A 27,176-nucleotide genomic window follows, 5' to 3' on the forward strand; every position below is an offset into this window, starting at 1 on the left:
ATAACAAACCCAGCAATAAAAACCAGGAGCTGGAATGCCAGGGTGATGCCCTTCAGCAGGCTGTTGCTCACAGCTGCAGGGAAGTGGGAGTGACATGGGTTTTTTTTCCCCTGTGACAAATCTGTGTTCCCCTCGGGCTGTGTTTAGACATCAATACATCCAGCTGCACTGTGGTGAGCTCTGCCACAGCCTGCAGTAATCCTCACCAAGGCAGCATTGCACATGCACCTAGGCTGTCACATCTTGCCTCTCCATGCTGCTGGAAATGGTGGCATCTTGGCCAGGCTTTGACTGCTGAGCAGCCAGGCTTCAGCAAGCCACCTGTCCTCACCTGGCATTTTTTCTCCATCTTAAACTCTTTTCCTGAAGCTGCAGGAAGGAGAGCTGGCACTCTCACTTCTAGGGAGGTTACACCTCTTCTGGGTGTGTCTGGCATCAGAAATCCTGCTTTGTGCTGTGATCCTGGATTAATGCCTCAGCAGAGTCAGTGCCAAAGACTTCCTACAAGTGGCAAAAAGCTGTGAACATCAGTGTCCACGTAGGGGTCTTCACTGTGAGGCTGTTTTAGGATCTCAGGATGGGGCATGGGGTGACATCAGAAACCAGAGAGGACCTGGGGCTTGGTTGGGCTCTTCAGATTTTGCTGCCTCGCAGTGCAACAGCAACCTGGGGTTAACTTGGGCTGGCAAGCCTGAACAAAAGCCCAAGAAGAGTTACCTGAAGCTGTTGGCTGGAGTTAAAACCTGCATTTTCTCCTTGGTTGGATGTAGTGCAGGCTGGTCCTGCTGCAGTGTGTCCAGCCAGGGGTAAGGGTACTCAGAGCATTTCCACCTGGAGCTGCCAGCAGAGCCCTCCATGCAGTAGATCCAAGGTTGCCTCAGTCCTTTGGCAGGATCACAGGCAGGTAATCACATTTTGCCAGTGCTCTTGTGTCTCTTGCTGTCTTTGAATGTAGCTGCCTTCTCTGTTGTTCCCCTTGGCTCTGCCAGGTGAGTTTTTGCCCCAGTCTTGGCTGCTTTTCCATGGCAGCTTGGTGCATGTCTCTCTGCAGAGTGTGAGGAGCTTTATGACCCTCACTGCAAAGACAGGGGTTTATAACCCTGCCTTAAAGATCACTGCCACTCCCAGACTGTTTCAGGCAGGTTCTTTGGCTCAGTTCATAGATGCTTTAGGGTATAAACACTGAGTATCTGCTACCAGCTCAGCAAGCAGAGTGTATGAACAGGCACCACGAGCTGAGTTGGCAGGAATTTCCCCAAACTGCTCTGCCCCTGCTATCTCTTCAGCAGCATCCAGCCTACCTTTTATCTTCATTTCCTCTCTGCTTGCTTTTTTCTTTTTCCACCTGGGGTTTAAGTGTTTGTTGTCAGGGAGGCTCTGCTCTCTTGTTTTGTGTTTTTAAAGAACTGTTGTGAAAGGCAGGGCTGAGTGTGAGCTGGGCTGCTCTCTGCATCCAACCGGGTGCCTGTTTGGGAAACAGTGCTTGGGGAGGAGGGGAGAAAGAAACACAGTTGTGTTTGGCCTGGGAGATTTTTCTGTTCTCATCTGGTTATGCAGGGTGAGGGATGGGTTGAGACAGGTGGTTTTAGGGTCTGAAGAGGAAAACCTGTTCTATTTCTGGGGAAGGTTCCTGCAAGCTGGTGATACCTCCTATCATTGTTCTGCTGCCTCCTGCTCTGTCCAGCCAGAGCACCCTAATCTGGAGGAGCAGATAGCACCTCTCTTCCCTTCCTGCCAGGAGCTCCTCTTCCTCCCCATCACTGATTTCCCTCTTCTGTTGTGGAAGATTGTCTGGGAGCAGACAGCAGAGCTGGCCCAGGAGACACCAGCCAGGTCTCTGCATCCATCTTCCTCACGCATCATCTCTGGCATCCCCGTGCACGTTGTATTGTTTGAAGGATGACCCTGCCATCATGCACTGGGCAGGAATCTTCCACTTTATTGAAATTAAGGTATTTATTGGCTGCATGAGTTGCCCAGCTGTGGTTAGGTTGTATGAGAACCATTTCCTGCCATTAAGGAAGCGGCTCCGTTTCCCAGCGGTTCATGGCAGGGCTGGATCTTGCTGGTTATGAAATCTTGTGCTCTTCTTTTTGCTGAGTGGCAGCAGCTCACCTGGGTGTGATGAAGCCAGAGAAGATGCCCTGCTCTGTTATCTCCACCACACAGCTGCAGGATACCTTGGTGGGATCATGTCCTTCTTTGTCCAGGTCTTGCAACAGCCACTTGGTCACAAGATCCTGATAGGCAAAGCAGTTTGTTAGCCACACTGTTCAGCTCGTGGGGCTGGATTTCATCAAAGGAGGGAAAATGAGCATCTCAGTTCTGATTTGTATACATCAGGCTGTCCTCTTTAAGTGGGTTTCCTCACCCTATTTCCCCAAAACATGACATAACAGGAAGGGAGGGGGAGTATTGGGCTGTTAGCAAAGCATCAGTAACCTCCTGGTTTGTGTCCTTACGAATTGAGCCCTTCTTAAAAGTACTGATAGGAAACAGAACAGGATCTTCCTTCTGCAGAATTTGTTGTTACCCACAAGCAGAGAGGTGGGACGAGGCAGATGGAGAAGCAGTGCAGGGTTTGTTTGTGGTCCTTGGAGCCAGCAGAGGGTTTGTGAGGTCAGGCTGGAGCTGGGGACACTGCAAGCTCCTCGATCAGCAGGTGAAGAGGTGTCCTTTGGGAACTCTTCCTTTGTTGGAGACAGGCAGTGTGAACTGTCACTGCTGGTCCCTGCCTGCTTCCTGGCCGTCAGCTTGAGCTTCTTTGGCCAACTGGTGCTTGCTCAGCTGCTAAATTCTCTCCGTAGGGATTTCACAAAGCTGGGAGGTGCTTTCCTTGGCGTTGCACTCCAGCAGCTGTGGCATGGGCGTTGTTGATGGGAGAGGTTTGCAAAGACATCTGAGATCCACTGTGTCGAGGGATGTGTAAGGGCAAACAGGAGGAGCAGCAGCACAGGACCAGGGGGAAGCTCAGCCTTTGGGTAGCAAGACTCCTCTGTAGGGATTGTAGAAGGAAATAACTGGCTTGGCAGCAACAGAGCAGACAAAAATCTCAGTGAGTCACAGGCTCGACGTGAGTCAGTGGTGTCACAGGGTTGTGGAAAAGGCACACGTCAGAGAAGGCTGTGTAAGGGGTTTGCATCCTTCACGAGGCATTTGAAGTATTCCTCCTGCTCCCAGTGTTGGTAAAGCCATGGCTGGAGCCCTTGCTTTCCCGTTTTGGATGCTGCTCTTTGAGGAAGATGTGGGCCAATAGCAGAGCCCAGGGAGAGCAGCAAGAGTGGTCAGAGGACTGGAAACCATGAGGAGTGAGAAAGGCTTGAAAGGGCCAGGGAGTGTTTAGTCTAGGGAAGAGCAGGCTGAGCAAGGGGGAGATATGGAAAGATTTCAGAGACATAAAAGGCTGCTGCAAAAAGTACAGGAATGATCTGTTCTTAGTAGCTGCTAGAAAGAAGGTAAGTCATGGGCTGAACAAGGAAATGAAGTCATTGAGGAAAACTTCCATCACTGAAAGGCTGATTGGCTGGGTTTCATCAAAGGAGGGAAAATGAGCATCTCAGTTCTGATTTGTATACATCAGGCTGTCCTCTTTAAGTGGGTTTCCTCACCCTATTTCCCCAAAACATGACATAAGAGGAAGAGGTGTGTGGGATTGGTGTCAGGATGAGCACCCATCTCTAGTTGGGGAGAGAGGAGCTCATCTGGCTTTGCTGGAGCTCATCTTTTGTTGCTGTTTTCCTATTGTTTGAAGATTACATTGGGAAGCTTGGGATGAAGTCTTCTTTGCAGGCAAGCACATGTTTCCCAGACTCTGCTGACCTTCCTGTTACAAGGCAGCAGGGATTAGATGTGACAGCAACACTTTATCACTGGTAGAGCAGAAATTCTCCAAGGTCCTGCTGGGGCTGTGGGCTTGCTCCCAGCCATCAAGAAGCCTCAGTGTTCAGGACAGGAATGCAGAACATTTTCACCCTGGTGGGACACCAAGGGAGCCCTTGGCTCAGGGTTTGTCCCCGGGTGCCCCCGTGCTGTGCAAGGCATAGACACAATCCTTGTCCTGGAGGTGTTAGAGGGGTGCAGGGGGACCCCCCTTTCCAGGGCAGAGCTCACCAGCTGGCTCAGGGGGATGACTTGGGATGTGCTTTTTCATCGTGGAAACTAAGAGCATGTCTTCGTGGCCTAAATAAGCAGTTGTCCTGATTCTCATCCCCAGGATCCATTGTGTCTTAGCAAATTACTTTCTCTCTTTCAAATGCCTTGGTGATTAAAGATGCCACAGCAGATACCCTTAATGAGTACAAAAAGGGTAATAATTCCTCTTGTTGGCACTGGATGCAATTAATCAGGCCCCTCCGCTTGCTTTTTAAACAGATGAGGCAGTTAAGGCCAAGCAAGTTTTTAATTGGACTTTAATGTCTCTCATTTACTTCATTTTGGCAGAAGCTTAGGAATTCCCACCCCCAGGTTTGTTGCTGGATTTATTCAGGGTGATGAAAGACTCAGCATGGAGTGAAGACTCAGCAGCAGAGTCAAACATGTCCTTCATGTGCCTGGCCCAGGTTTGGTCCTGCTGCATACAGCAGGGAATTGTCCATCCAGGCAGGAGCAGAGCCCCATCATCCAGCCCTGGATCTGTGTACAGATATTAGCAGGATTTTTGGAGCAGTCATCAGCAACATAGCCTGCCTTGTTTCTGTAGTTTCCCTTGTCTTAAAGGAGCTGTTGACTTGCAAATATTCTCACAGCTAGCTGGAAGCCTTTGGTGGTGGTCTGTGTTCATAGCCTGGACTCTGTAACTTCAGCCATGGGGTGAGTTGTGTCTTTTAAGGGATATTCCTTAGAGACATGGCTAAGAGGCCTTGACACCATTACAGATGGGTGTGCATGACAGGAATCACCATGGGAGAAAAGAGGTGTGAAGGGAAACCTTCATCTGGCCTGTGCTCCTGCTCCCTGCTGAGGAGGCAGCACTGCCTCTGCTTCCACCTCTGCCCATGGAACCATTTTACTTTTGGTTCCCTTGATGTCCTCCCCAGTGGTTTGGGGACAGCAGGGCTCAGCCTGGTTTGTGCAGGGACATGTGGCACAGCCCAGCCTGGCCAATGGGCTCCTGTCCCATCTCAGTTCTTCCCTGCTGGCAGCCCAAGTTTCAGCCAAAAACACATCAGTCCTGGCGTGTTCAAGCTTGCTTCTGAACCTGCCTGATGCTCTGGGGGGCAGGCAAACCTCTGATACCCGGGAGAGGTTCTGAAGCAGCTTCAAGTGGGTTTTTCCAGGTGCATGCTGGATCTCCTCCCACCCACGGAAGAGCTGGCAGGTACAGGGGAGCTGTGAGTGCCCCTGGACAGGTGAGGTGGCTCTTACATCATCAGGGCTCTTTGCCCCAGAAAACATTGACCAGACATGTAGGGACAAGGGTCAACACCCTCCATATCTGCATCCCCACTTCTCCCACTCCAAAGGCAGGCACAAGAGTAAGGGCAAGTGTGTCTGGAGAGTGAAGTGTGTGCAGAGAAATGTGTTCTTAGAATCATAGAATGGGCTGGGTTGGAAGGGAGCTCAGAGCTCATCAAGTCCAACCCTTGATCCACTCCCCCCGTGGTTCCCAGCCCATGGCACTCAGTGCCACATCCAGGCTCTTTGGAAAGATCTCCAGACACGGAGAATCCACTACTTCCCTGGGCAGCCCATTCCAATGCCTGATCACCCTCTCCAGAAAGAAATTCTTTCTCATCTCCAACCTAAACCTCCCCTGGCACAACTTGAGACCCTGCCCTCTTGTCTTGCTGAGAGTTGCCTGGGAAAAGAGCCCAACCCCCCCCTGGCTCCAACCTCCTTTCAGGGAGTTGGAGAGAGTGATGAGGTCTCCCCTGAGCCTCCTCTTCTCCAGCCTCAACACCCCCAGCTCCCTCAGCCCTTCCTCACAGCAATTCTGCTGGATCCCTTCACAGCCTCCTTGCTCTTCTCTGGACCTGCTCCAGCACCTCAAGCTCCTTCCTGAGGGGCTGAGGGGCCCAGAACTGGACACAGGACTCAAGCTGTGGCCTCCCCAGGGCTGAGCACAGGGGCAGAATCCCTTCCCTGGACCTGCTGGCCACGCTGTTCCTGAGCCAGCCCAGGATGCCATTGGCCTTCTTGGCCACCTGGGCACACTGCTGGCTCCTCTTCAGCTTCAGTACCTCGTGTTAATTTAAACATCTTCTGCCTGTCTGGCTTGGGGAAGAGGGAGTGTAGCCAGCTGGGTCAGCCATAGCCCTTCTCTAGATCTGTCTCAGAGCTTCTTTAGGTCCCATGTTCAACCCAAGGCCTCCCAGTGCAAGGGAAGGAGCAGCCTTGCACAAGCACCAGGCTCTGCCTCCCAGGCAGCTGCTCAGCAGGGACTGCCACAGGGGGTGCTTGCTCAATATTTTGTTCATTTTTGCCTTCTTGTCATATCTCCTCTCCTCCACTCCCTCAGAGTTTGAACAGGCAGCTGATCCTGGTTTGGTGGTTGTGCAAGGCTTACATGGAGTTCTGGATAGCAAAATATGAGAACCAAACCTCTCCAATTTTATCTTGTGCTGAGAACATCTTTGCATATTTTACCCCCTTGCCTCACTTCCCTGCCACCTGCAGGTCAGGATAAATAATGGAGAATCTGGGGCTGAGCAAGGGTCATTGTGACCATGATGGGAAGGTCTGTATCCATCTTGATGGGATGAAGGTGGCCAAAGGAGCACCCAGCTTCTTGATGGGATGAAGGTGGCCAAAGGAGCAACCAGCTTCTTGATGGGATGAAGGTGGCCAAAGGAGCATCCATCTTCTTGATGGGATGAAGGTGGCCAAAGGAGCATCCAGCTTCTTGATGGGCTGAAGGTGGCCAAAGGAGCATCCATCTTCTCTGTGTCCCCACAGAGTGAGCAGTGCTGGCTTCTGGTTTCTTCTCCAGTGGTGGGCTGGGACTGAAAGAAATAAGAGAGCCAGGTCCTAGGGCACTGTGAGGAAGGGCCAGCAGCTTTGCCTATGGGCTATGGAGCCTGCCAAGATGCCCTTAATTCAGAGTTTGTAGCCCAAATGTATCTGCATCAGGAAGCTGCAACCCCACGGGGCCATGGCCACCATTGTTGCACTGGGTATCTTCTGGCTGAGGCTTCCAGTGATGTTATTTTCTTTATAACCATACAACCTGCAGAATGATTTTCCTTTAGAGGCTTGCAAATTATGGAAGCATAAACCATGCTAATGATCCAATAAGGACAACTTTGGATGCACTCCCAAGAAGGAGAACGGCTACTTGTGGGCAGGGATGTGCTTGGAGAGAACTGATGCAGAGCAGTCTGCTCTTCTCACCTGGCTGCCTCCCCTCCCCAAATTCCTCCATCTCTCAGGAACGAGAATCATTTCCTCTCAGGGCTTCTAGCATAGGCAAAGGCCCAGAAGACCTGAAGTTATCTCTGGAATGTGTGTAAACAGGGAGTTCAATGGGAAGCTGTTTGCCCCCCTCTCTCCTGAGGGGTTTAAGAAGGAGTTAATAGGAGTTTGTTTTACAGGTTCCTAACCCTGAGAATTGTCTTCCTGGAGGGTGACCTGGCTGACCCCAGTCCCTGTGTGTGCATTTCCCAGCTCAAAGGGGTTGATTCAGGGGGCCCTGCCACACAGTTGGGATTTGGGTCCTCTAAGAACAAGGAGCTGAAAAAGCAAAGTGTTTTTCCTGCTAGCCAGGGACCCGGAGGTGGTGTAGGATGGCAATGTATATGTTGTGTGATCTTGTCACTAAGAGGATTTGCACAGTCCTTGGACAGAAATATGTGTCCAGGTAAAGGATGGGGGTTACACGTGGTTCTGGTGGTCCCATCTTCAGAAAGTGGTGACACGTGGGCAGGGGGGACAAAGCTTTAGAAATGATGTAGAGGCTGGGACAAAATGCACTTAAATGAGGGGCATAAAGACCTCCATCTCTTTGTCAAAAAAAAAAAAATTAAAAAAAAAATCAGATATAAGTTTGTTCTGACACACGAGTGTGTTACTGAATGAGACCAGTCTGGGCAACAAAGTACTCTGACATTTAGAGTAAGCTGCAGTGCCTGGAATCTAATAAAGCTAGAAAAAAATCAAGTTGAAACCAGGCATCCTGATAGCAACGAAATGGTTAATTCCTAGATGTGTTGTCAGCACTGGTGACGCACTGAGGCTGGAGCCCCTCCAGAAAACCACACTTTAAACTGAAGACAAAGAAGCAGGCTTAGCATGGAGGTGATCAGTGGAACTGCTTGGCCTGGTGTATACACGGGGTCAAACTAGATGATTTAATGATCTCTTTTGGCCTCAGAGCTTTCTGTTCTCTTAGGAAGATAAATGAAGAAGCCCTTTGAGAAAAAGCAAGCGTTTGAGATGTGTGTTTGAGATACCCATTTGAGCTGCTTCCAAGGGAGTGGTGGAGCAGGATCTCAGGAAGTGTGACCTTGATGTTCTGCAGGCTGCCTGAACTTGGTGGCCACCTGTTTAGAGGAGGTGGCCACCACCAAGGCCACCCCACTCTCACACGTGACATTTCTCAGCTCTGCTTTTAATAGTAAACTGACGCTGCCTCCCTGCCTTTAAGTAACATTTTCCCCTTTATCTCCATCAGGGTGAAGAGGCCAAGTGGCATGAGCAGCCTCCTGGGGAAGATTGGCTCCAAAAAGCAGAAGATGAGTACACTGGAGAAATCTAAACTGGACTGGGAGAGCTTCAAGGAGGAGGAGGGGATTGTGGAGGAGCTGGCGATTCATAACCGAGGGAAAGACGGGTAAGAGGGACTTTCCCAAGTTGTAATCCAGCATCTCCCACTGCTTCCTGCTCCTGTAGGATCCCCTTTGCTGGGTCAGCACACCCATGGGGTTCCTTAAGGATTTATGGGAGGGATACATAAAGCCAGTAGCTACTCTAGGTATCACAGGGAGACAGGTAAGTCTGCAAGCACCCATCGCTCCCTGCCAATGACCTTGGCAGTTCTTTAAGTCCAGCTAGGGTAGAATTTGGCTGTGCTTTATCTTCTCTCCTGCTGGTAGCACAGATGCAGCCTGAACTGGTCTGGTGCAGCACTCCCACGAGGAAATAAAATTGCCTTTGCCCTGTTTTCTTTCTTCTTTGTTTTTGTTTCTTTTTAAAAAAAAAAAGGCTCAAATCAGGAGGTATGTTTTTTGTCCTGTTCTTCAAGTGACACGTTCCAGCTGTGTCTGTCCTCCCTCCTCCTGTGTAAAGATGCGTGCATGCCCCAAACAATTGATGACAAGGTGTGTTAAAGATTATGGCAGCACTGGGCATTGATTATGGGCATCAAGCAATGTTCACTCCAATGAAGTTAATGGAAGTATTGTAAAAGTAAATGGCAATGCTGTAAATAAAGCAGAAAGCTAATAACATGCACTGCAGGGAAGGATAATAAGATCAGAAGCAGCATTTCCACTACAAGTGCTTTGCTAAGCCCTGGGAAAACATAACCAGCTTAGTGGACAGCTCATAAAGTCTGTTTTTATTGTAAGCTGTTCTTTTACTCTGTGGGAAGAACTCGGAGCTTCTGCATTCCAACAGACTGGATTTTATATTTCCAGTAGGTATTTTATAACTGCTGGGTTTTTTTCCTTTCAGTTTGACCTTGCACCCTTCCACAACACCCCTGCTCTGTCTGATCTGCCTGCATCCTTCACCTGACACTTGCCCTTGAACAAGTAGAGCAGTTCTCTGGGTTTTTCCACAGTCAGTGGAGTCAGCCTGGATCAGGGTCCATCACTCTCAGATGGGCTCTACACACCCCAGCTGGACTGGGGTGCCCTGCAGGAGGGTTTGATGGCATCTCATGCTTGTTCAGAGCTAGCACACTGACCTTTCCTAGGCAGTGCTCCTTCCCACCCCATCCAAGCAGGGCAGCTCACTCTTCATGCCTGGCAGAGCTTTCCAGAGATGCCAGTGTAATGGTCCTTGAAGGCTGAAGAAAGGATCAGCACGTGGAAAAGCTGAGCAAAGCAGAGCAGCAATTTTAAGAGCATCTGTAAGCTTGGACAGCTTTGCATTTTGCTGCTTGTCACATCCCAGGCTAGAAAATCCACCAGCCTATTGGCAAGTGATTTTTGTCATTAAACCAGAGGAGAAATGTGATGCCATGACTTCAGACACTCCTAACAAATCTGTTCATGTGAGTCAGGCTCATAATGGGAGGGGATCAACCACAGATCTGCTTGCTGTGAAACACACCAACCTGCAAGGTGAAGGAAGGAGGAAGGGAGGAGCACTGATGGATGTGCCCACTCTCTTTCTGCTGCAGGCCACCTCCCAATACCCATGGTGTGAAGCAAGCTGGGCCACCAGTGAGCAGCCAGCCTGCTCGAGGGACAGGTCAGGCTGCCACCACTGCAGCAGCCTGTTGTCCCTTCCCCAGCCAGCTCTTCTTCTTTAATAATGCAGGCTCTGCTCACCCTTCAGTGGGCAATCATTTATGCATCACTATAAAAATTGTAATGAGGGGTTGTTAACCCTTCAACCCAGGCAGGAGGGAATGGGTGCTGCTGTGTCCCTGGTGCCAGCATGACTTAGAAACCTCTGGTCCCTGCCTGTCCTGCTGTGTAATTAAAAATGTCTGCCTGACAAGGAAAGCCACAACTTGCTCCCAGAAGCCTCTACCCAAGGCCACGTGTGCCTGCACACTACAGAGATAGTCCCTGTGTGTCTTCAGAGAGGCAGGAGACTTCTTTTCCCTTATTTCTCTTCTCTGCAGTAGCCTTGCAGAAGTCTCTGTTCACATCATGCCTCAACCACCCCAGCCCATCCTCAGCTGAACGAGGGGCTGGGGCATCTTCCTGGGGCTGGTGGCAGCTACCAGCCAGGCAGAGGGGGCAGTGGCTGTCTCCACCCTTGCCTCTTGATTTTCTGCCCCTCATATTGCCAGCCCCAGAGGGCAATTTCCCCTCGCCCAGCAGCAGGATCCAGGCTTGTGCAGCCTGGTCGTGCCAGATCCTGAGGGCCTGTCCTGGATTTGACAGGAGGGGATGAAGTCAGGAGCAAGGGCAGCTTTATCTCCTTTGCTGTCATCTCTTGGGTGTCCTTTATAAATGGAAAATGTGTAGCAGCCTCTGAATTAGGCCAGGTTTGTAGAGCAGGCCCACTGGGGGAGCAGCCCAGCTCTGGGTGCGGGGCCAGACTGGGTGCATCCGTGTCCTGGGTGAGTGACAGTGACTGGCAGGGGACAGGCAGCCCTCCTGAGCAGAGCCAGCCTTTTCTCCCAGAAAATTTACCTTCCTGCAGTGTGGATCACAGCTGCCCTGTTTCCATACAGGCTGATCATTTACAGGAAGGGATTGATTCAGGTAGCAAAGGTTGTTAGGGCAAGCATGAGCCACTGTTTGTGCCTCCCTGGTGCACTTTGCACGGCTGTGGGGCAGCGCCCTGCTGCTGGCTGCCAGCCTGAGACAGAGCTGCAGGGCTCAGGCTGCCAGCCCTGGAGACAGAGCTGCAGGTTTTGGGGTGCCAGTCCTGGAGACAGAGCTGCAGGGCTCAGGCTGCCAGCCCTGGAGACAGAGCTGCAGGTTTGGGGATGCCAGTCCTGGAGACAGAGCTACAGGTCTAGGGGTGCCAGTCCTGGAGACAGAGCTGCAGGTTTTGGGGTGCCAGCCCTGGAGACAGAGCTGCAGGTCTAGGGGTGCCAGCCCTGGAGACAGAGCTGCAGGTTTGGGGTGCCAGCCCTGGAGACAGAGCTACAGGTCTAGGGGTGCCAGTCCTGGAGACAGAGCTACAGGTCTAGGGGTGCCAGTCCTGGAGACAGAGCTGCAGGTTTTGGGGTGCCAGCCCTGGAGACAGAGCTGCAGGTTTGGGGATGCCAGTCCTGGAGACAGAGCTGCAGGTCTTGGGGTGCCAGTCCTGGAGACAGAGCTGCAGGGCTCAGGCTGCCAGCCCTGGAGATAGAGCTGCAGGTTTTGGGGTGCCAGTCCTGGAGACAGAGCTGCAGGTTTTGGGGTGCTAGCCCTTCAGACCCATTGCTTCCCTCTTGGTGCCCAGCAGCACCTCCAGCCTCCCCATGCCCCCATTACTTGCCATCCAGGCCTGTTCCCAGGCTGTCTGCTCCATAAATCCCAGTGTCCTCACAGGTGGTGCCTCTCTGGGACTGCTCTGGCCCCTCTGGCACTTTCCTGGGGCTGGCCAAGGACAAGGCCATGGGGTAAGGTCATGGTTCCTCCTCCAGGCAGAGCCGCTGGCTGTGGCCATGAGACCACATTCCTGGTTTGTGATCCGTATCCATCCCCCAGCAGCAAGTCCTTGCCTGCCCGAGAGGCACAGCAACCATGGAGAAGGAGGAGGAGGAGGAGGAGGGCACTGACCCCTCACTGGGTCAGTAGAAGGAAGTTGCAGAGGGGCTGAAGGAGCTTCAGATTGGGGCTGTAGCTGCCCTGGCAGTCAGGGTGTCCCCAGCAGTGACCCCCGTTAGCTCTGTCCTTCCCGGCCAAGGCTGTGGTTGGTGTTGAGCAGCAGAAAGGGAGGAGAGCTGCACACCCAGCAGTCTGAGACACTGACCCCCTGCATTCTGAGACACTGACCCCCTGCAATCTGAGACACTGACCCCCTGCAATCTGAGACACTGACCCCCAGCTTCCTTCCTGCCCTCCCTGGGAGCAGATCAGCTCCTGCTGCTGGGGGTGAGGGGAAGCGGCACTGCCCTGCCCGCCTTTCCTGAGCCTCAGAGCACATCCCTCCTCTGATGGTGAGGGGCTGGGGGTCAGGAAAACACCTCCAGCACATCATCTGTGTCACACCCTGCCAGTCCCTCTTCCCTCAGAGCCAGTGGGGATGAGCTGACCCCATTGTGTCAGGCGGGAGACGGCCTCAGGCTGTGATGGGAGTGGGTGGCAGCAGAGACCTTTGGGGCTGGAATTCATTTGGGTTAACTCATTTCCAGTGATGGCTGTGGGGGCAGGAGTACCAGGGCTGTTCAGTAGTTGTGGCACAAAGCAGAGACCTTGTCACCAAAGCCAGCCCAGCCCCTGCTGCCCTAGAGGGACCACTGCTGGTGGTGGAAAGGGGCTTCAGCCTTCCCTTGCATGCTGCCAGCCACCCAGGAGCCTGGAAAACCCTCAGATCCCACCAGGCTCCTCTTCCTGGCAGCCTTCAGTCTTATTTTCAAGCAGTTTTGCTTCTCTGGCTACTGGCAGGGAGCAGCCAAACACAGCGACTGATGCATCTCCTACTGCACTGAGCGTAATGACCTTGTCATGACAGCCAAGAGTTTGCCACCCTGGAACAAATGCAAAACAATTGTGATGATTCAATTACAGCTCCTGTTTTGAATTGCAATTTCACTCCCTCTGTAGGTTAATTAGTAGCACAGCCCCTGGCTATCTGTGGCAAGGGTTTGCAGTGAAGTACATTAAGATTCAGCTGCATGCCATTAATGAGCAGCGAGGTGCTTTTCCAGGCACACACGTGCTTGCCTTCCTTCCTTGCAGCGCTCAGGTGCCTCACTGAGAGAGAAGTAAACACTGGGCAGTGGTTCAGAGCTGGTCTGTGGCTGGGAAACCCCTGGCCTGCATCCCCGAGCTGCTGCAGGTTTGCTGGGTAAAGCTGTTTGCATCCCTGATGCAGCGATGGTGCCCATCACCAACTCGTGACGAGGGATGTGCTGCTCTGGTTGGGTCTGAGAGGAGCTTTACTGGGGGAGCACGGGCAGAGTCACCTGGGCAGCCTCAGAGATGCTTCTCCTGCTGAGGATCTGCCCTCAGCCCCTTCGAGCTGTGTGTGGGAGTCATTTCTCAGCTGTCAGAGGAGAGCTGGAACCAGAGGCAGCTCCAGCCTACAGGCACCCTTCTCCTCAGACCTCTGCAAGGAGATAGATACCTGGCAGGTTGCAAAGCAGTTCTGGTGTCTGCAGGAGCTGCTCAGTGCAATGATCAGCTCATGGAGGGAGAAAAGGAGGGAAGCAGATGATTCCTTCTTGTCTGTTCAGGTTGGGGCAGTGCTGGCTGCTGCAGGCTCTGCTCACAGCCTCTGCCTCCCTGCAGGTACATCGAGAAGAAAGCATTCCTGGAGCGTGTGGATCACAGGCAGTTTGAAATTGAACGTGACCTCAGACTGAGCAGGATGAAGCCCTGATGTGCCAGGGGTGGCAGCGGGGGATCCTGCTCCTTTCTGTGCCTGAGCACTGGCTGGGGGCTGCCAGCCACCCCCTGAGAAGCAGGCATGGAAACCATTGTCCACCCAAGACTGAGCCTGGATGCCTCAACATACAGGTTTTTTCCTTTTACTGTAATAGTTTGGGGAGGGTATTTGTCAGTGGGAAGGGTTACTTTTCGGGTTAAATGGCCCAGCAGGTGACAGAAGACACCAGTGTGATTTCTGGCAGGCAGCTTTCCAAGGAGAAGTGATGGTGGCACCCATCCTTTGCCAGCCCCTGGTGCTTCTTGGCAGCAGGAGGAGCCACCAGGGCTTGGGAGGGTGCTGGAACCTGAGCTGAGGCTCAGCTGGTGTGTTTGATTGTGAGAGGAGCTTCAGGAAGGTTTCGTGGCTGCTGGGCGTGCACAAGCCATGGGATTCAGGGCTGGAGCCCTTCTCCTGCTCTGCCAACCCTGCAGCACTCCCTGCCCCACTGCGCTCCTGCCCAGACAAAGCTGAACTGTCTGTACTTGTTTGTGGGGTCTGATGATGCTGGGGGGGGGGTTAAGGAAGGCGATGAAGAAATCCTTCCTTGTTCATGCTGACAAGAAGATGGGAGCAGCTGCAGCAGGCAGGACGGGGCCAGGATCCGAGCGTTAACGTGAATAAAATGTTCCATCCCGACCCTGTTGCATGCTGGCAGTGTGGTTTGTATGGGAAACAAGGTGAAGAAATTAAGGGTCAGACATCCAGGAACAAGTGATGGTGAAAATCCTTGCTCAGAGGTGGCCTTGAGTGAAACCTGAGGGTCCCTTTCCCTCTGCAGCACCGGGGCTGGCGTTGGGATTAAATCTGGAATTGGGGGGTGATGAGGAAAGTGTAGTCCTCCTGTAGCAGTGCTGCAGGAGTAAGGAAACCCCCCCGAGGCCTGGCCATGCAGGGACATTCACAAGTGAAGCTGCCTGGAAGGGAGACAGAGGCGTCTGGGTGTGGAGTGAGCAATGGGCCAGCAGCTCCCCGTCATCCTGGCCATCCCGGCTGCTCTGCCTGCCCCAGCTCAGCACCTCCCTGTGCTAAGCCTCTGCATGTCCTCTGCCTCTGCCCTCAGGTTGCTCTGGGCCCGCTCTCTAGAGCAGCCTTTGCCAGGGGGAAGGTGGCACAGGCCCTGTCCTTGCAGGTCCCAGGGGGAGCGATGCCACCGCTGGACCTTTGGCTCGTGTGTCAGCTGCTGAGTCAGCCCTTGCTCTTGTGAGATGGACAAGAACAAAACACCCCGTGCTGGGGGAGCTGCAGCCTTTGGATCCCTGTTCTGTACACAATCAGCTGTTGGGGACGTGCTTACAGGAGCCTGAAACTAGACAGAAACAAAACAACAGGGCTAATGACGTTTTCACCTCTCAACCAACCCTTCCCAAGCCGGTGGCTGCTTGGGTTTTGTTTGCAAAATCAACCAAAAACATGGTTGGGAGGTTGGCCCTTGGAGAGGCTGCAGAGTAAGGCAAGTGCTGCTCTAGTAGTGGGGCTGCTGTCCCCCCTGGGGGGCTCAGGACCATCCCTGGCCCCCTCCTTCCTCTCAGGGGACCTGTCCTGCCCTGCTTGAAAAGTCCCTCTCAGTAGGGACCCCAAGGCAAGGTGGGTTTGTTTGGCAGCAGATCCTTGCTGACAGTGAGACAGAGGGGCAGGAGCTCAGCCAGGGTGCCTTAAAAGCCTTAAAGAGCTCCAGGCTGTGTGCACAGAGAACTCTGGGCTCCAAAGGGCGAGGGGGATGGCTCTGGATGCCCACAGATGCCAAGAAGGTGTTCGTGGGACCTGGCCAGCACAGCCCCCACTGGCACACAGGTGAATTGGGAAATCAGTGATCCCTGGGTAAGGGATCTTGCCTACCAGCCCAGCTCCACTCTCCAAAACTTCTCTGGCCTCTCTTCCCTGGATATTTCTTTTTTTCTTTTTGCCTTCCCTTCAGCTGAGCAAATGTGGAAAATCTTGAAATCTTGGAAGCAACCTGACCTGCTGGAAAAGTGGTGTTTACCAGCAGTGGCCAGGAGCCTCAGCTGGCCTCTCCACTGGGCTCCCCAGCTCATGGCTCCATGCCCTGCCCTGCTGGGCTCCCAGGATGCTCCCAGGATGCTGGGCTGCCCTGCCAGCTCCTGGCCTGGCAAGCTGGGACGGGCTCAGTGTGACAGCCAGAAGGCAACCTCCAGCCTGGGGATGAGTCTTGGCTTCCTCCCTGTGCACTCCCAAGTGTCCCACGTTTTTGCTTGGTTGGATCATGTATTCCTCGCCTCTTTCCTGAAGACGAGGAGTGATTTACAGTTCACCAGAAACACCCAGCTTGACTGCTAAGGAAAGACAAAAAAAAAACAAAAAACCAAAAGCCCAAAGCCAATCCACTTGGTATTTCCATCGCCTTCCCATAAAGAGGGGGCGACTCAAACCCACCAGCCCTCAGCATCTCCACCAGCCCTGAGCTTTCTGGGAGAAGCGAAGCTCCCAGGAGATGTGGGTCCCTCTTTTGGGATATGCCCACCTTGAGCCACCTTCTCTGGGTAGCACCTCCATGGGTCTGAACCCACCCACTCATGGCTTGGGATAATTTTGTCCCTCCAAGGAGACCCTCATGGCCTGAGCATCACCTTGCCCTGGGGGAGTTCCCCCATCCCCAGCTGCCTGAAGGGGCCCCTTGTGTGGCTGGGCCCCAAACAAGGCAGGGATTGTGTCCTGTGCCCAGGCAGTCAGGGTTTCTGTGGCAGGAACCCAGCTGCAGCAGACCCCAGCACTGAGCTGCTCCTCAGGGTTTGGGGAGAGGCCACGGGAACTGCAGCCAGGGAGGTAATTCCTGCATTCAAAGCTGCTTTGGCCATAAGGATGTGGGAATAAACATCCAGTTCTGAGCGTGGGAGGAAGGTTCAGAGCTGGGTGCCCAGGGGTGGCATCCCGTGGGCCATCCCAGCAGCACAGCAGGATCCAGAGATACCGTGGGGCAAAGTGGGGACCTGGAAGAGCTGATGCCCAGGAGGTGATGCTGAGGCATCTTCTGATTCCAGACTCTGCCACCTCTTTCCCTCACAACATCCCAGCTGGCAGCACAGTGAGGGTTCTGGCTGCAGTGTTAACTGGGGTTAACTGGTAAGTAGGGGTAACAGGGCTGCTCATGGTGTTCCCACCCCACCTGAGTGAGCATCCTCACACTGGTGGTGGTGCTGGGGTTAGAAGCTCCCAGCAATGAGCCCCATCCAGGGGTGAGGATCCACTCCAGCCCTTGGGGAGACAAACAGAGCATCCACTGGTGGGGCAGCCCAAGCCCTGCCCTCTGCCTCAGCCTTTCTGGGGGTGAGAGGGATGCTCCACCATCCCACTCTCCAGAAAGGCAAGCAGTCTCCCCCACCATCTCCTCTCCTCAGCTGAAAACTGGCCCGGCAGCAGGGAAAGGCACAGGGATAAATCCTTCTTGTGATCCTGTTTGGTCCCGTGATATTACAAGCCAAGAGAAATGTCCTCATTATTTCCAGAATATTGAAGTCTAATAAATCCCGTCCTGCCTTATAGGATTTATTCTTCTGTTCATTGCTAGGAGACTCAGTCCCGTGTAATCCTATTGCTGCTCTGGGAGGTGGGAAGCACAGACCTGGCAGAGCTTCAGGCAGGTGCTGTGGGCAGGACCAGAAAGCCCCATACAGAGCTGCTGGGGTCCCCAGGGATGGCTCCAGCCCCACTGGTGTCTCAGTGCCACCACCTTTCCTGGGATGTCCCGGAGCTGTACTCCAGTGTAGATTCACCAAAAGGCATCCTGTCCAATGGTTGAGCCAAGGGGGCATTAATGACCAATTGATAGAACATCCTGCTCCCCTGATGGCCCCCATCTGGGGTCCTCTGACACCTTCCCAGGACAGGAGCCAGGAGAAAAAAACAGGAAAAGCTGGCACAGGAATCACAGAATCCTAGAACTGGCTGGGTTGGAAGGGAGCTCAGAGCTCATCAAGTCCAACCCTTGATCCACTCCCCCCGTGGTTCCCAGCCCATGGCACTGAGTGCCACATCCAGGCTCTTTGGAAAGATCTCCAGACACGGAGAATCCACTACTTCCCTGGGCAGCCCATTCCAATGCCTGATCACCCTCTCCAGAAAGAAATTCTTTCTCATCTCCAACCTAAACCTCCCCTGGCACAACTTGAGACCCTGCCCTCTTGTCTTGCTGAGAGTTGCCTGGGAAAAGAGCCCAACCCCCCCCTGGCTCCAACCTCCTTTCAGGGAGTTGCAGAGAGTGATGAGGTCTCCCCTGAGCCTCCTCTTCTCCAGCCTCAACACCCCCAGCTCCCTCAGCCCTTCCTCACAGCAATTCTGCTGGATCCCTTCACAGCCTCCTTGCTCTTCTCTGGACCTGCTCCAGCACCTCAAGCTCCTTCCTGAGGGGCTGAGGGGCCCAGAACTGGACACAGGACTCAAGCTGTGGCCTCCCCAGGGCTGAGCACAGGGGCAGAATCCCTTCCCTGGACCTGCTGGCCACGCTGTTCCTGAGCCAGCCCAGGATGCCATTGGCCTTCTTGGCCACCTGGGCACACTGCTGGCTCATGTTCAGCTTCCTGTCAAGGTGCCCTGCAGCACTGCAGCTGCCTGCCTGGTGCAGAGGTGGCCATGCCTGGCTCTCCAGATGCAGGGGACTCTCCCAAAGACATGACAGAACCATGGATATGGCTGGGAATTTCACCAATGAAGGGTTTTTCCATAGCAACCGTTGCTGGAGCAACCTACATCCCCGGCAGCATCCTTCCCCCAAACACCCTGAGCCAGCAGGTGTGTCACCCATGGGTACCACCCTGCCAGTTGCACCAGGATGCTCCAGCTGCACCACCCCAGCACTGAGCATCCCTGGAATGCTCTGTTTGGATCTATTTGGTGTGTTGTTGTCTGAGAGGTGGGAGAAGCTGAAGGGAAACCTGTTGATTCCTGTCTCACACACACACACACACACAGTGGGGTGGTACTGGAAGCAGGGGGGATGTGTGACAGCTCCCAGTGCTCTGGAGATTTTGGATCCAGAGCATCCAAATGGCTGGGAATGAACAACACAAACACAGTGTTTGGGATGTTGGGATGGGCTGGGGAGCTCTGATCCATCCGGGTAATGCCTCAGCCCCGGCACTGTCACTGCTGTCACCACTGCCACCAGCAAGAGGAAACCGCAACCCTCCAGCTGTGCCTGCCAGGGCAGCTGTGGTTTGCAGGCACAACCACAACCTCTGCAGCCAGATCCCTCCTAACCACAGCCCTGCCTCAGTTTCCCCTCCCTACAGCGATGCCCAGGGTGCCTGTGGCCAAGCAGGAGACAGTGCAGGGAGGGTGGGCAGTGGTGGTGGTTCTGGGGGAGCAGGAGCAGCAGCCCTGTGTTTTGGGGATGGAAGGGCAGTGTTTGCAGTCCAGCCTCAACTCCACTGCCACACACTGGTGTGGCCCAAAGGCAGCCCCTGGGGACAGCACAGCTGAGAGGAGGTGCTGAGGTGGGGGACAGGCACTGGAGGCAGCTGGATGGGCAAAGAAAGGCAGCTCCCGGCCTGCTCTGGCAAGTGCTGCTTGCTCACAGCCCTGCAGCTCCATCACTGCCTCCATCACTGCTGCTTCCCTCACTAACACCTCCCTCACTGCCTCTGTCGCTGCCTCCACCATCACCGCCTCTACCATCACCATCTTCATCATCAACACCTCCACCATCTTCACCTCCATCTTCACCTCCATCCTCACCATCTTCATCATCAACACCTCCACCATCTTCACCTCCATCTTCACCTCCATCATCACCTCCTCCATCTTTTTCACCTCCACCATCACTGCCTCCATCATCACCATCTTCATCACCACCTCCATCATCTTCACCTCCACCATCACCACCTCCATCCCTGCCCACTTGCATTGCCCAGAGCTCCCGCACACACCCGTGGGCACCCATGGGACACGTGGCCGAGCTGTCGGGACAGGCCGTGAAGACGGTGTGTGTGGCTGTTGTGGTGTGCAAAGCGTGTCACGGTGTGTCACGTGTGCCGTGGGGTGCCGCGTGTCCCGCGTGTCTCGCGTGTGCCGTGCCGTTCCGTGCCGACCCCTTGCACACCTGTCACCCCCCTTGCACACCCCTTGCACACCCGCCCGGTCCGGTCCGGTCCCGCCCCCGCTGCCGGTGCTGCTGCCCCGGCCCCGCCCCTCGCCCAGGCCCCGCCCCCGCCCCGTCCCCCCGCGCTCCCGCCGCTATAATGATCCCTACGGCGCCGCCGCCGCCCGCGCTCCGCCCGCCCGCCCCGCCGCCCCCGGCCCGGCCCCGGCCCCCGGCCCCCCGCTGCTAGGGCCGGAGCGGCCCCGCGGGAAGATGAACTACCTGGTGAGCGGGGACGGCGGGGGGAAGGGACGGGCGGGGAGGGCGGTAACGGATGGCGGGGGAACCCCGGCCTTGCCCCGGCGAGGGAGAGTGGGGAGGACGCTTCCCCCCGAGCCCCCGGGAGGGCCCCCGGAGCGGCCGAACCCCACGCTGTGACCGTGGCCTGGCCCGGCTTGGCCACGCTTCTGCCCGGCGGGAAGAGCCGGGAGAACTCCCCCGGGAGACCCCGCCGCGGCCACCGAGCGCCCTGGGCCTCGGCTTGCCCGGCCAGGCGGGGCGGGCGGCGGCAGCAGAAGGCGGCCAAAGCCCTTCCCTGCCCGGTCCGCCGTGGGGAGGTGGGAGAGCGGGAGGGTCCGGTTCCTCCCGTGCCGGGGGGGCGGCGGGAGCTCCTGGCAGGCTGCGGCCTGTTCCCCCGCCGCCACGGCACCGCGGGCTGCGGGGAACAGCGCCTGTGCTTGGCGGGGATAGCGCGGCTGCGGGGACAGCCACTGCCACCGGCAGGAAGGGGCCAAGGTCCAGCGGCGGCCGGCGCGGGGATGGCCCCGGCCCCGGCTCGGGCTGACTCACCGCCCTGGCACTTCCTCCCTCCCCGGCGGCGGCGGGAAGGGGAGGGAAAGGCAGAGGAGGTCCCCCCGAAACCGGGGAGGCGGAAGGGCCCGGCCCCTTCCTAGCACCACCTCCGGGAAGGATGGGTTGAACTCCAACGGGGACGGGAAAAAGCGGCTGGAGCGGGGAAGATCCAGCTGGTGGGAGCCGATCGGCCGGCGGGGTTTGGATGGTCCTGGCGGGATGCCCACCCCCCGGCCGGCGGGGCCCGGCTCACCGCCCCGGCCCGGGGCTCCCTTGCAGAACGTGTTGGCCAAGGCGCTGTACGACAACGTGGCCGAGTCCCCGGACGAGCTCTCCTTCCGCAAGGGCGACATCATGACGGTGCTGGAGCGCAACACCCAAGGACTGGACGGCTGGTGGCTCTGCTCGCTCCATGGCCGGCAGGGCATTGTCCCCGGGAATCGCCTCAAGATCCTGGTGGGGATGTACGACAAAAAACAGCAGCAGCAGCAGCAACAGCAGCAGCAGCAGCAGACGCCCGGGCCGGTGCAGGGGCAGGCTGTGCCGCAGCCGCCGGTGCCCCAGCCGGCTTTGCCTTACCACCACCCCGGGGGCTACACCCCGCTGTCCCCTGCCTCGCAGTACACACCCATGCACCCTTCTTATGGCCCCCAAGGGGACAACATCTACCTGATGCCGGTTCCCAGCAAGGCACAGCAGGGTCTCTACCCGGGCTCAGCCCCGACCGGACAGTTTCCTCCTGCCCCAGCTAAGCAGCTGCCTGCCTACCCGAAGCAGACGCTTCCCCACGCCTCCTCCAGCCCTGGCCAGGACATCTATCAGGTGCCCCCCTCCATGGGTCAAGCGGCTGAGGCATACCCTGGGGGCTCTGCTACCCCACCACAGGACGTCTACCAGGTTCCTCCTTCGGCCAGTCAAGCTCAAGACATCTACCAGGTGCCCCCGTCCTTGGACATGAGGAGCCGGGAAGGGCACAAGCCCCAGGGAAAGGTAGGATGATGGGCGGCCTGGGAGGGGGTTTGCAGCATGGTTGTGGGGTGCTCTGTGGTCTTTGGTAGTGAGTAGGTGCCAGAGCTGCAGGGTTTTGGCTCACCACTGTCTCCTGGAGTGGGAAGTCTTTGTGTCTGTCACAGGGGGTGCCTGGCTATCTTTGCCCCCAGGAGTGGGCACACTGAGGGGGACCCTGTGGTGACTGAGGTGCGCTGGTTGGTGTGGGAAACCCAGCTTGGGGCTGGTGTTTGGTGCTTGGGACTTCTTGGTTTCTTGTGAGCTCTGCCAGTATCACTGAGGGCACAGCAGCTCTGCCTGGGGTGGGCATGGGGTGCTTGGAACACCAGAGCTGCTCCAAGATGCCCCTTGTCCAGACCCAGTTATGGGTTATGACCCTTGGCCAGACCAGTAACTCCAGTTATGGGGGCAGCTGTGGTACCCAGCACCGTGCTGAGATGTTTTCTCCCTTCTGGGAAACATGGGAGGCAAGAGCAGGTAGACAGCATTTTGCCCACCCCAGGGAGCCTGCCAGCACTTACCGGTTGGCTTTGCCCGTGAGCCAAGGGTGAGCCACCAATTTGTCCCCAACACGAGGATCCTGGTGTGGTGGCTCTGTCTCCTCCTGGCTCTTCCCCTTTCCCTGGCACACGTGCAGGGCCGGCAGGTTTCGGTATCGCGTTTTCCGGGAAGCCTTCCCTGACTCACGGCCCTGGGAAGCAGCCGGTGAAGGGGGGTGGGTTGAGAACGCTGCCAAATCACAACCAGGGCACCGGAAGCATCCCGAAAGGGAGGACCTGCACGCTGCCACGCTTATTTGCCACGCTCGTGTCCCCCGTGGCACAGCAAGGTGGGCGCCGAGACGCGGGCAGGGATCCCCCGGCTCCCGGAGGTGTTGGCGGATCCCTGCCCGCCTCTCGGTGTCCCTGAATTGGTCATTCCCTTTGGCACACCAGGGCTGTACCAAGTGGGCTTTGTCTCTCGTCGAGGCTGGCTGCTATAAATAACTGGTGATATCATCTCCCGTCCCCAGCGTCACCGTCAGGAGCGTGCAAGCCCAGCCAGGGAGCGCCCTCCCGTGGGCACTGCTTTGGCCAGGACCGGACAGTCTGGGATGATGGGATCTGTTGTTATCTGTCCTTTTTCTCCACCCTCAGGGCTGGGTTTTAGGGTTAGGGAAGTGAGGAGGCCGGGGGTTGCTCAGTGGTGCTCATCTTGTGCCTGTCTTCTCCTGCCAGGTTCTGGTGCCCACCCGCATGGGACAGATGTACGTCTACGACTCCCCCAAGGGCGAGCAGGATGAGTACGATTTCCCTCGCCACCTCCTCCCTGCTGGCTCACAGGAGATTTATGATGTGCCACCAGTCCGAGGAGGGGTCCCAAGCCAGTTCAGCCAGGAGGTGAGGCTGGGAAGGGGGTTGAGGGTGAGTAGGGGGTGTCACCGACTCCATCCAGGAGATGCTCTGGCACAGTCTGATATCCAAACATGGGCAAATTACACCCAAAGCTGAGCATGTCGTGGGTCTTGGCTGCTTCTGGCGCGTTCATCCTTCCCCGGCGGTCCCTGGGAAAAGGTGGGTGCCCATGCCAGCCCTGACACACCATCCTGTGTTCCCCTTGCTCTGCAGGTCTATGATACCCCTCCCATGGCAGTGAAGGGTCCTAACGGACAGGACCCAGGGCAGGAGATCTACGATGTGCCCCCCAGCGTGGAGAAGAACCTGCACCAAACTGTAAGTTCTGCTGGGAGGCTCCCAGCATCTCCATCTATGCCAGACACTTTTGGGAACAGTGCATGGGAACAGTCCTTCACTGGAACAGTCTCTTTGGGGATGCAGTGACATTCCTGGCACTGGAGGCCTTCAAGATGCATGGAGTCAGGGTATTGGGTGATCTTATTTAGGGAATGACGTTGGACCAGATGATCTTTTGAGGTCCCTTCCAACCAGGGCTGCTCTGGGATGTTGTGATTCCAGCCACATAGTGAGGGTGGGAAGCTGAGGTTCTTTGAGAGGGCTGAGGCCAGCCAGCCTGGGAGCTGGACACCCTTCTGGTGTCGTGGGGCTGGCACTGGTGTGTCCATGCCTGATCCAGGCTGACTGTCCCAGCGATGCTGACTGTGCCACTGCCCTTGCAGGTGTACGACATCCCCCCCTCAGTGAGCAAGGATGTGCCCGATGGTCCGGCACGGGAGGAGACCTACGACGTGCCCCCTGCCTTCTCCAAGCAGAAAGCCTTTGACCCCTCCCGCCACCCTCTCGTCCTGGCCCAGCAGGAGCCCTACTTGCCCGAGGACGTCTACGACGTGCCCCCTGTGGCTGGGAAAGGTGCCTCCGAGCCGCTGCTCTCCCATGAGATCTATGATGTCCCACCCAGCCTCAAGAAACTGGGGGGGTTGGCCTTTCCCTCCCAGGAGGTGTACGACGTGCCCCGGGACCTGCACGCCCCGGGCAAGGGTTCCCTGGACACGGAGGGCGAGTACATCTACGATGTCCCACCGCAAGTGGACCGCGAGACCAAGGGTGCCGACACCAAGCGCCTCTCGGCGTCCAGCACGGGCAGCACCCGCAGCAACATCTCCACCTCCTCGCTGGATGTGGTGCCTGTGAAGGAGCAGGCCAAGGGAGCCGGCAAGGAGTTCTCCTTGGACTTGGATGCCGCCATGGAGACGCTGGCCAAGCTCCAGCACAGCATCAGTGGTGCTGTCTCCTACCTCATGTCCTTCATCGGCGCCAACTGGCGCAGCCCCGAGCACATGGAGGCCAACGCCACCAACATCCGTGGCGCAGCCGAGGGGGTCCAGGTGGCCCTTCGGGACCTGCTGGAGTTTGCCCGGGGGGCAGTGGGCAACGCTGCCCAGGCCTCTGACCGCTCCCTCTACACCAAGCTCAGCAAGCAGCTGCAGAAGATGGAGGAGGTCTACCAAGCCCTGGCACGGCACGGCCAGGCGCTGGATGCTTGTCACTGGGCCCCAAGCGCCCTGGCCAGCAGCAAGCCAGGCACGGATGACTTGGAGAACTTTGTCATGCACTCGCGTGGCATCCCCGATGACACCAAGCAGTTGGCCTCCTTCCTGCATGGCAACGCCTCCCTCCTCTTCAAACGGACAAAGCCGGTGGGGGAGAGCAGTAGCCATGGTCCCCCTCACCCCTCTGACAAGGCCAGCAGCATCCAGTCACGGCCCCTGCCCTCCCCACCCAAGTTGCTGGCCCAGGAGTCGCCCGACGCACCCTACGAGAACAACGAGAGTGGCTGGATGGAGGATTATGACTATGTCCATCTCCAGGTGGGCATGCACTGGGGGGGCTGCTCCCCACGGGTGGGTTTTGTGCCATCGGGCAGCACTTGGCTGCGGTGGTGCTTCTGCCACCCATGCCTTGCTTTTTTTGCCCTCTGGGTCGAGGACACAGAGGGGTGTCCCAGGGCAGGCAGAGGCTCACTCCCAGCAAGGCTGGTGTCTCTAACCACTGTGTCATGCCCCTTCCTTCTTTGCAGGGAAAGGAGGAGTTTGAGAAGACACAGAAGGAGCTGCTGGAGAAAGGCAACATCATCCGGCAGGGCAAGGACCAGCTGGAACACCAGCAGGTAACGGAGCCAGGGTGGGTGGATGGGTGGGCACTCTAGGGCAGGTAGGGGACTTTGGGCCATGCTCCCTTGTCCCCCAGCTGCCGTTCAGGACCACAGCCCCCTCTTGAGTGGCTGTCCCTGCACTTGGGTTCTGGTTCACCTCCTGTGCCAGTGGAGAGGGGCATTGGCACTGTGCTCCTGGAGAGGAGCCTGGCATGGCTGTCCTGGCACTGGCACTGTCCATTGCTGCTTTCCTTGGGGCATGGCCATCACCTGGGGCCAGTGGCCATGGCCATCCACGCTTGTGGCTCTGGGGAGGGGGCTCTGGCTCAGTGTCCATCCTGCCTCAAGCCCATCTTTCCCACAGCTGAAGCAGTTTGAGCGTCTGGAGCAGGAGGTGACACGTCCCATTGACAATGACCTCTCCAACTGGAGCCCCCCCCAGCACTACAGCCCAGCCCGGGCTGGTGGGGCCTTGTGTCCCGCCGACCGCCAGCTCCTCCTCTTCTACCTGGAGCAGTGTGAGGCCAACCTCACCACCCTCACCAACGCCGTCGACGCCTTCTTCACCGCTGTCAGCACCAACCAACCCCCCAAGATCTTTGTGGCCCACAGCAAGTTTGTCATCCTCAGTGCCCACAAGCTCGTCTTCATCGGGGACACGCTGTCCCGCCAGGCCAAGGCCCAGGACGTCCAGCACAAGGTCATGCACTACAGCAACCTTCTCTGTGAGATGCTCAAGGAGATCGTGGTGACCACCAAGGCAGCCGCCCTCCACTACCCTTCCCCCACTGCCTCCAAGGACATGATGGAACGAGTCAAGGACCTCGCCAACAGCACGCAGCAGTTCAGGATGGTGCTGGGCCAGCTGGCGGCTATGTGATGGCCCCAGGGGCTGCTGTCCCCTCCCCACGGCCCCCACTCTGTCCCCAGACATAACATCCCTACCCGTGACAGGTCCTCTCTGCCCGGTGTAAGCGGACATGTACATAGAGACTCCCACGCTTGCCAGGGTCCTGGGGCTCTGCTGGTAGAGGGGTGAGGGGCTGCAGCCATCATATCCTTTCCTCTTCTTCCTCCCTCCAGCAAGAGGATTGGTTTCAGAGCCATGGCCATGATTAAGCAAAGCTGGGAGGTGGATTCGTGCCCACTCCCTTCCTGCTGTCCTCCCTCTGTACCAGAGGCCATGGGGCCCTGTCCCTGTTGAATCAAAATGGATACATCTCTCAAGTTCGGGTGATGCTGTGGCTGTTCCCCTCTTGGGCTGGGCTCCTGAGCCACCTCAAGGGGCCAGGGGATTGTAATAGAGTGAAAGCCACCCCTTGCAGTGGGTCAGGAAAGGGTTGTGGCATCCCTCTGTGTGCTGGAGGCTGTGGATGTGTCCCCAGGCAGGGCAGGGGTGCTGGGGGCAGGAGGAGCCTGATCTGTGCTTTCTCATGTCTCTGGTTTTGCTACTGGACCAGCTGTAACAGATATGTGAACTGAAATTGGTGCCTTTGGAACACGGGGAAAGCTTCCGCTGGTTCCCGGAGCGTTGCAGCCCCCTGAAATTCAGCCCCTGCTCCCCTACAGCATAAAGATTGACCTAGAACCACCC

General features: G+C 56.4%; 2 protein-coding genes across 3 annotated transcripts in view; both read left to right on the forward strand.

Moving 5' to 3' along the window:
• CFDP1 (craniofacial development protein 1) overlaps positions 1 to 14,778 on the forward strand; it is a 63,977-nt gene extending 49,199 nt beyond the window's left edge. The window contains exons 6-7 of the mRNA XM_030458018.1: positions 8,609 to 8,767; positions 14,004 to 14,778. Of these exons, the coding sequence (XP_030313878.1) occupies positions 8,609 to 8,767; positions 14,004 to 14,094 (250 nt within the window). The 3' untranslated portion in view covers positions 14,095 to 14,778. The remainder of the gene's footprint in view (positions 1 to 8,608; positions 8,768 to 14,003) is intronic.
• Positions 14,779 to 20,381: 5,603 nt separating this feature from the next.
• Positions 20,382 to 27,176, forward strand: BCAR1 (BCAR1 scaffold protein, Cas family member). Of its 2 annotated transcripts, XM_030457714.1 has the most exons (7): positions 20,382 to 20,458; positions 21,305 to 22,015; positions 23,251 to 23,412; positions 23,641 to 23,745; positions 24,150 to 25,298; positions 25,508 to 25,597; positions 25,947 to 27,176. In XM_030457714.1, exons 1-7 carry the CDS (start codon positions 20,447 to 20,449, stop codon positions 26,460 to 26,462), a joined length of 2,745 nt encoding a protein of 914 aa, XP_030313574.1. In that variant the 5' UTR covers positions 20,382 to 20,446; the 3' UTR covers positions 26,463 to 27,176. The 2 variants fall into 2 exon arrangements, with proteins under 2 accessions (XP_030313574.1, XP_030313573.1); XM_030457713.1 differs by lacking the exon at positions 20,382 to 20,458 and having other exon boundaries at positions 21,177 to 22,015.

This window comes from Calypte anna, chromosome 11 (genome assembly GCF_003957555.1).
Source record: "Calypte anna isolate BGI_N300 chromosome 11, bCalAnn1_v1.p, whole genome shotgun sequence".
Lineage (NCBI taxonomy): Eukaryota > Metazoa > Chordata > Aves > Apodiformes > Trochilidae > Calypte > Calypte anna.

Bases quoted from the DNA above. Each gene is read 5' to 3' on its own strand.
- BCAR1 (XM_030457713.1), top strand. From the start codon at position 21,245: ATGCCCACCCCCCGGCCGGCGGGGCCCGGCTCACCGCCCCGGCCCGGG. The intron at 22,016-23,250 runs GTAGGATGATGG...TTCTCCTGCCAG, and splicing joins GGCACAAGCCCCAGGGAAAG to GTTCTGGTGCCCACCCGCAT. The intron at 25,598-25,946 runs GTAACGGAGCCA...TCTTTCCCACAG, and splicing joins ACCAGCTGGAACACCAGCAG to CTGAAGCAGTTTGAGCGTCT.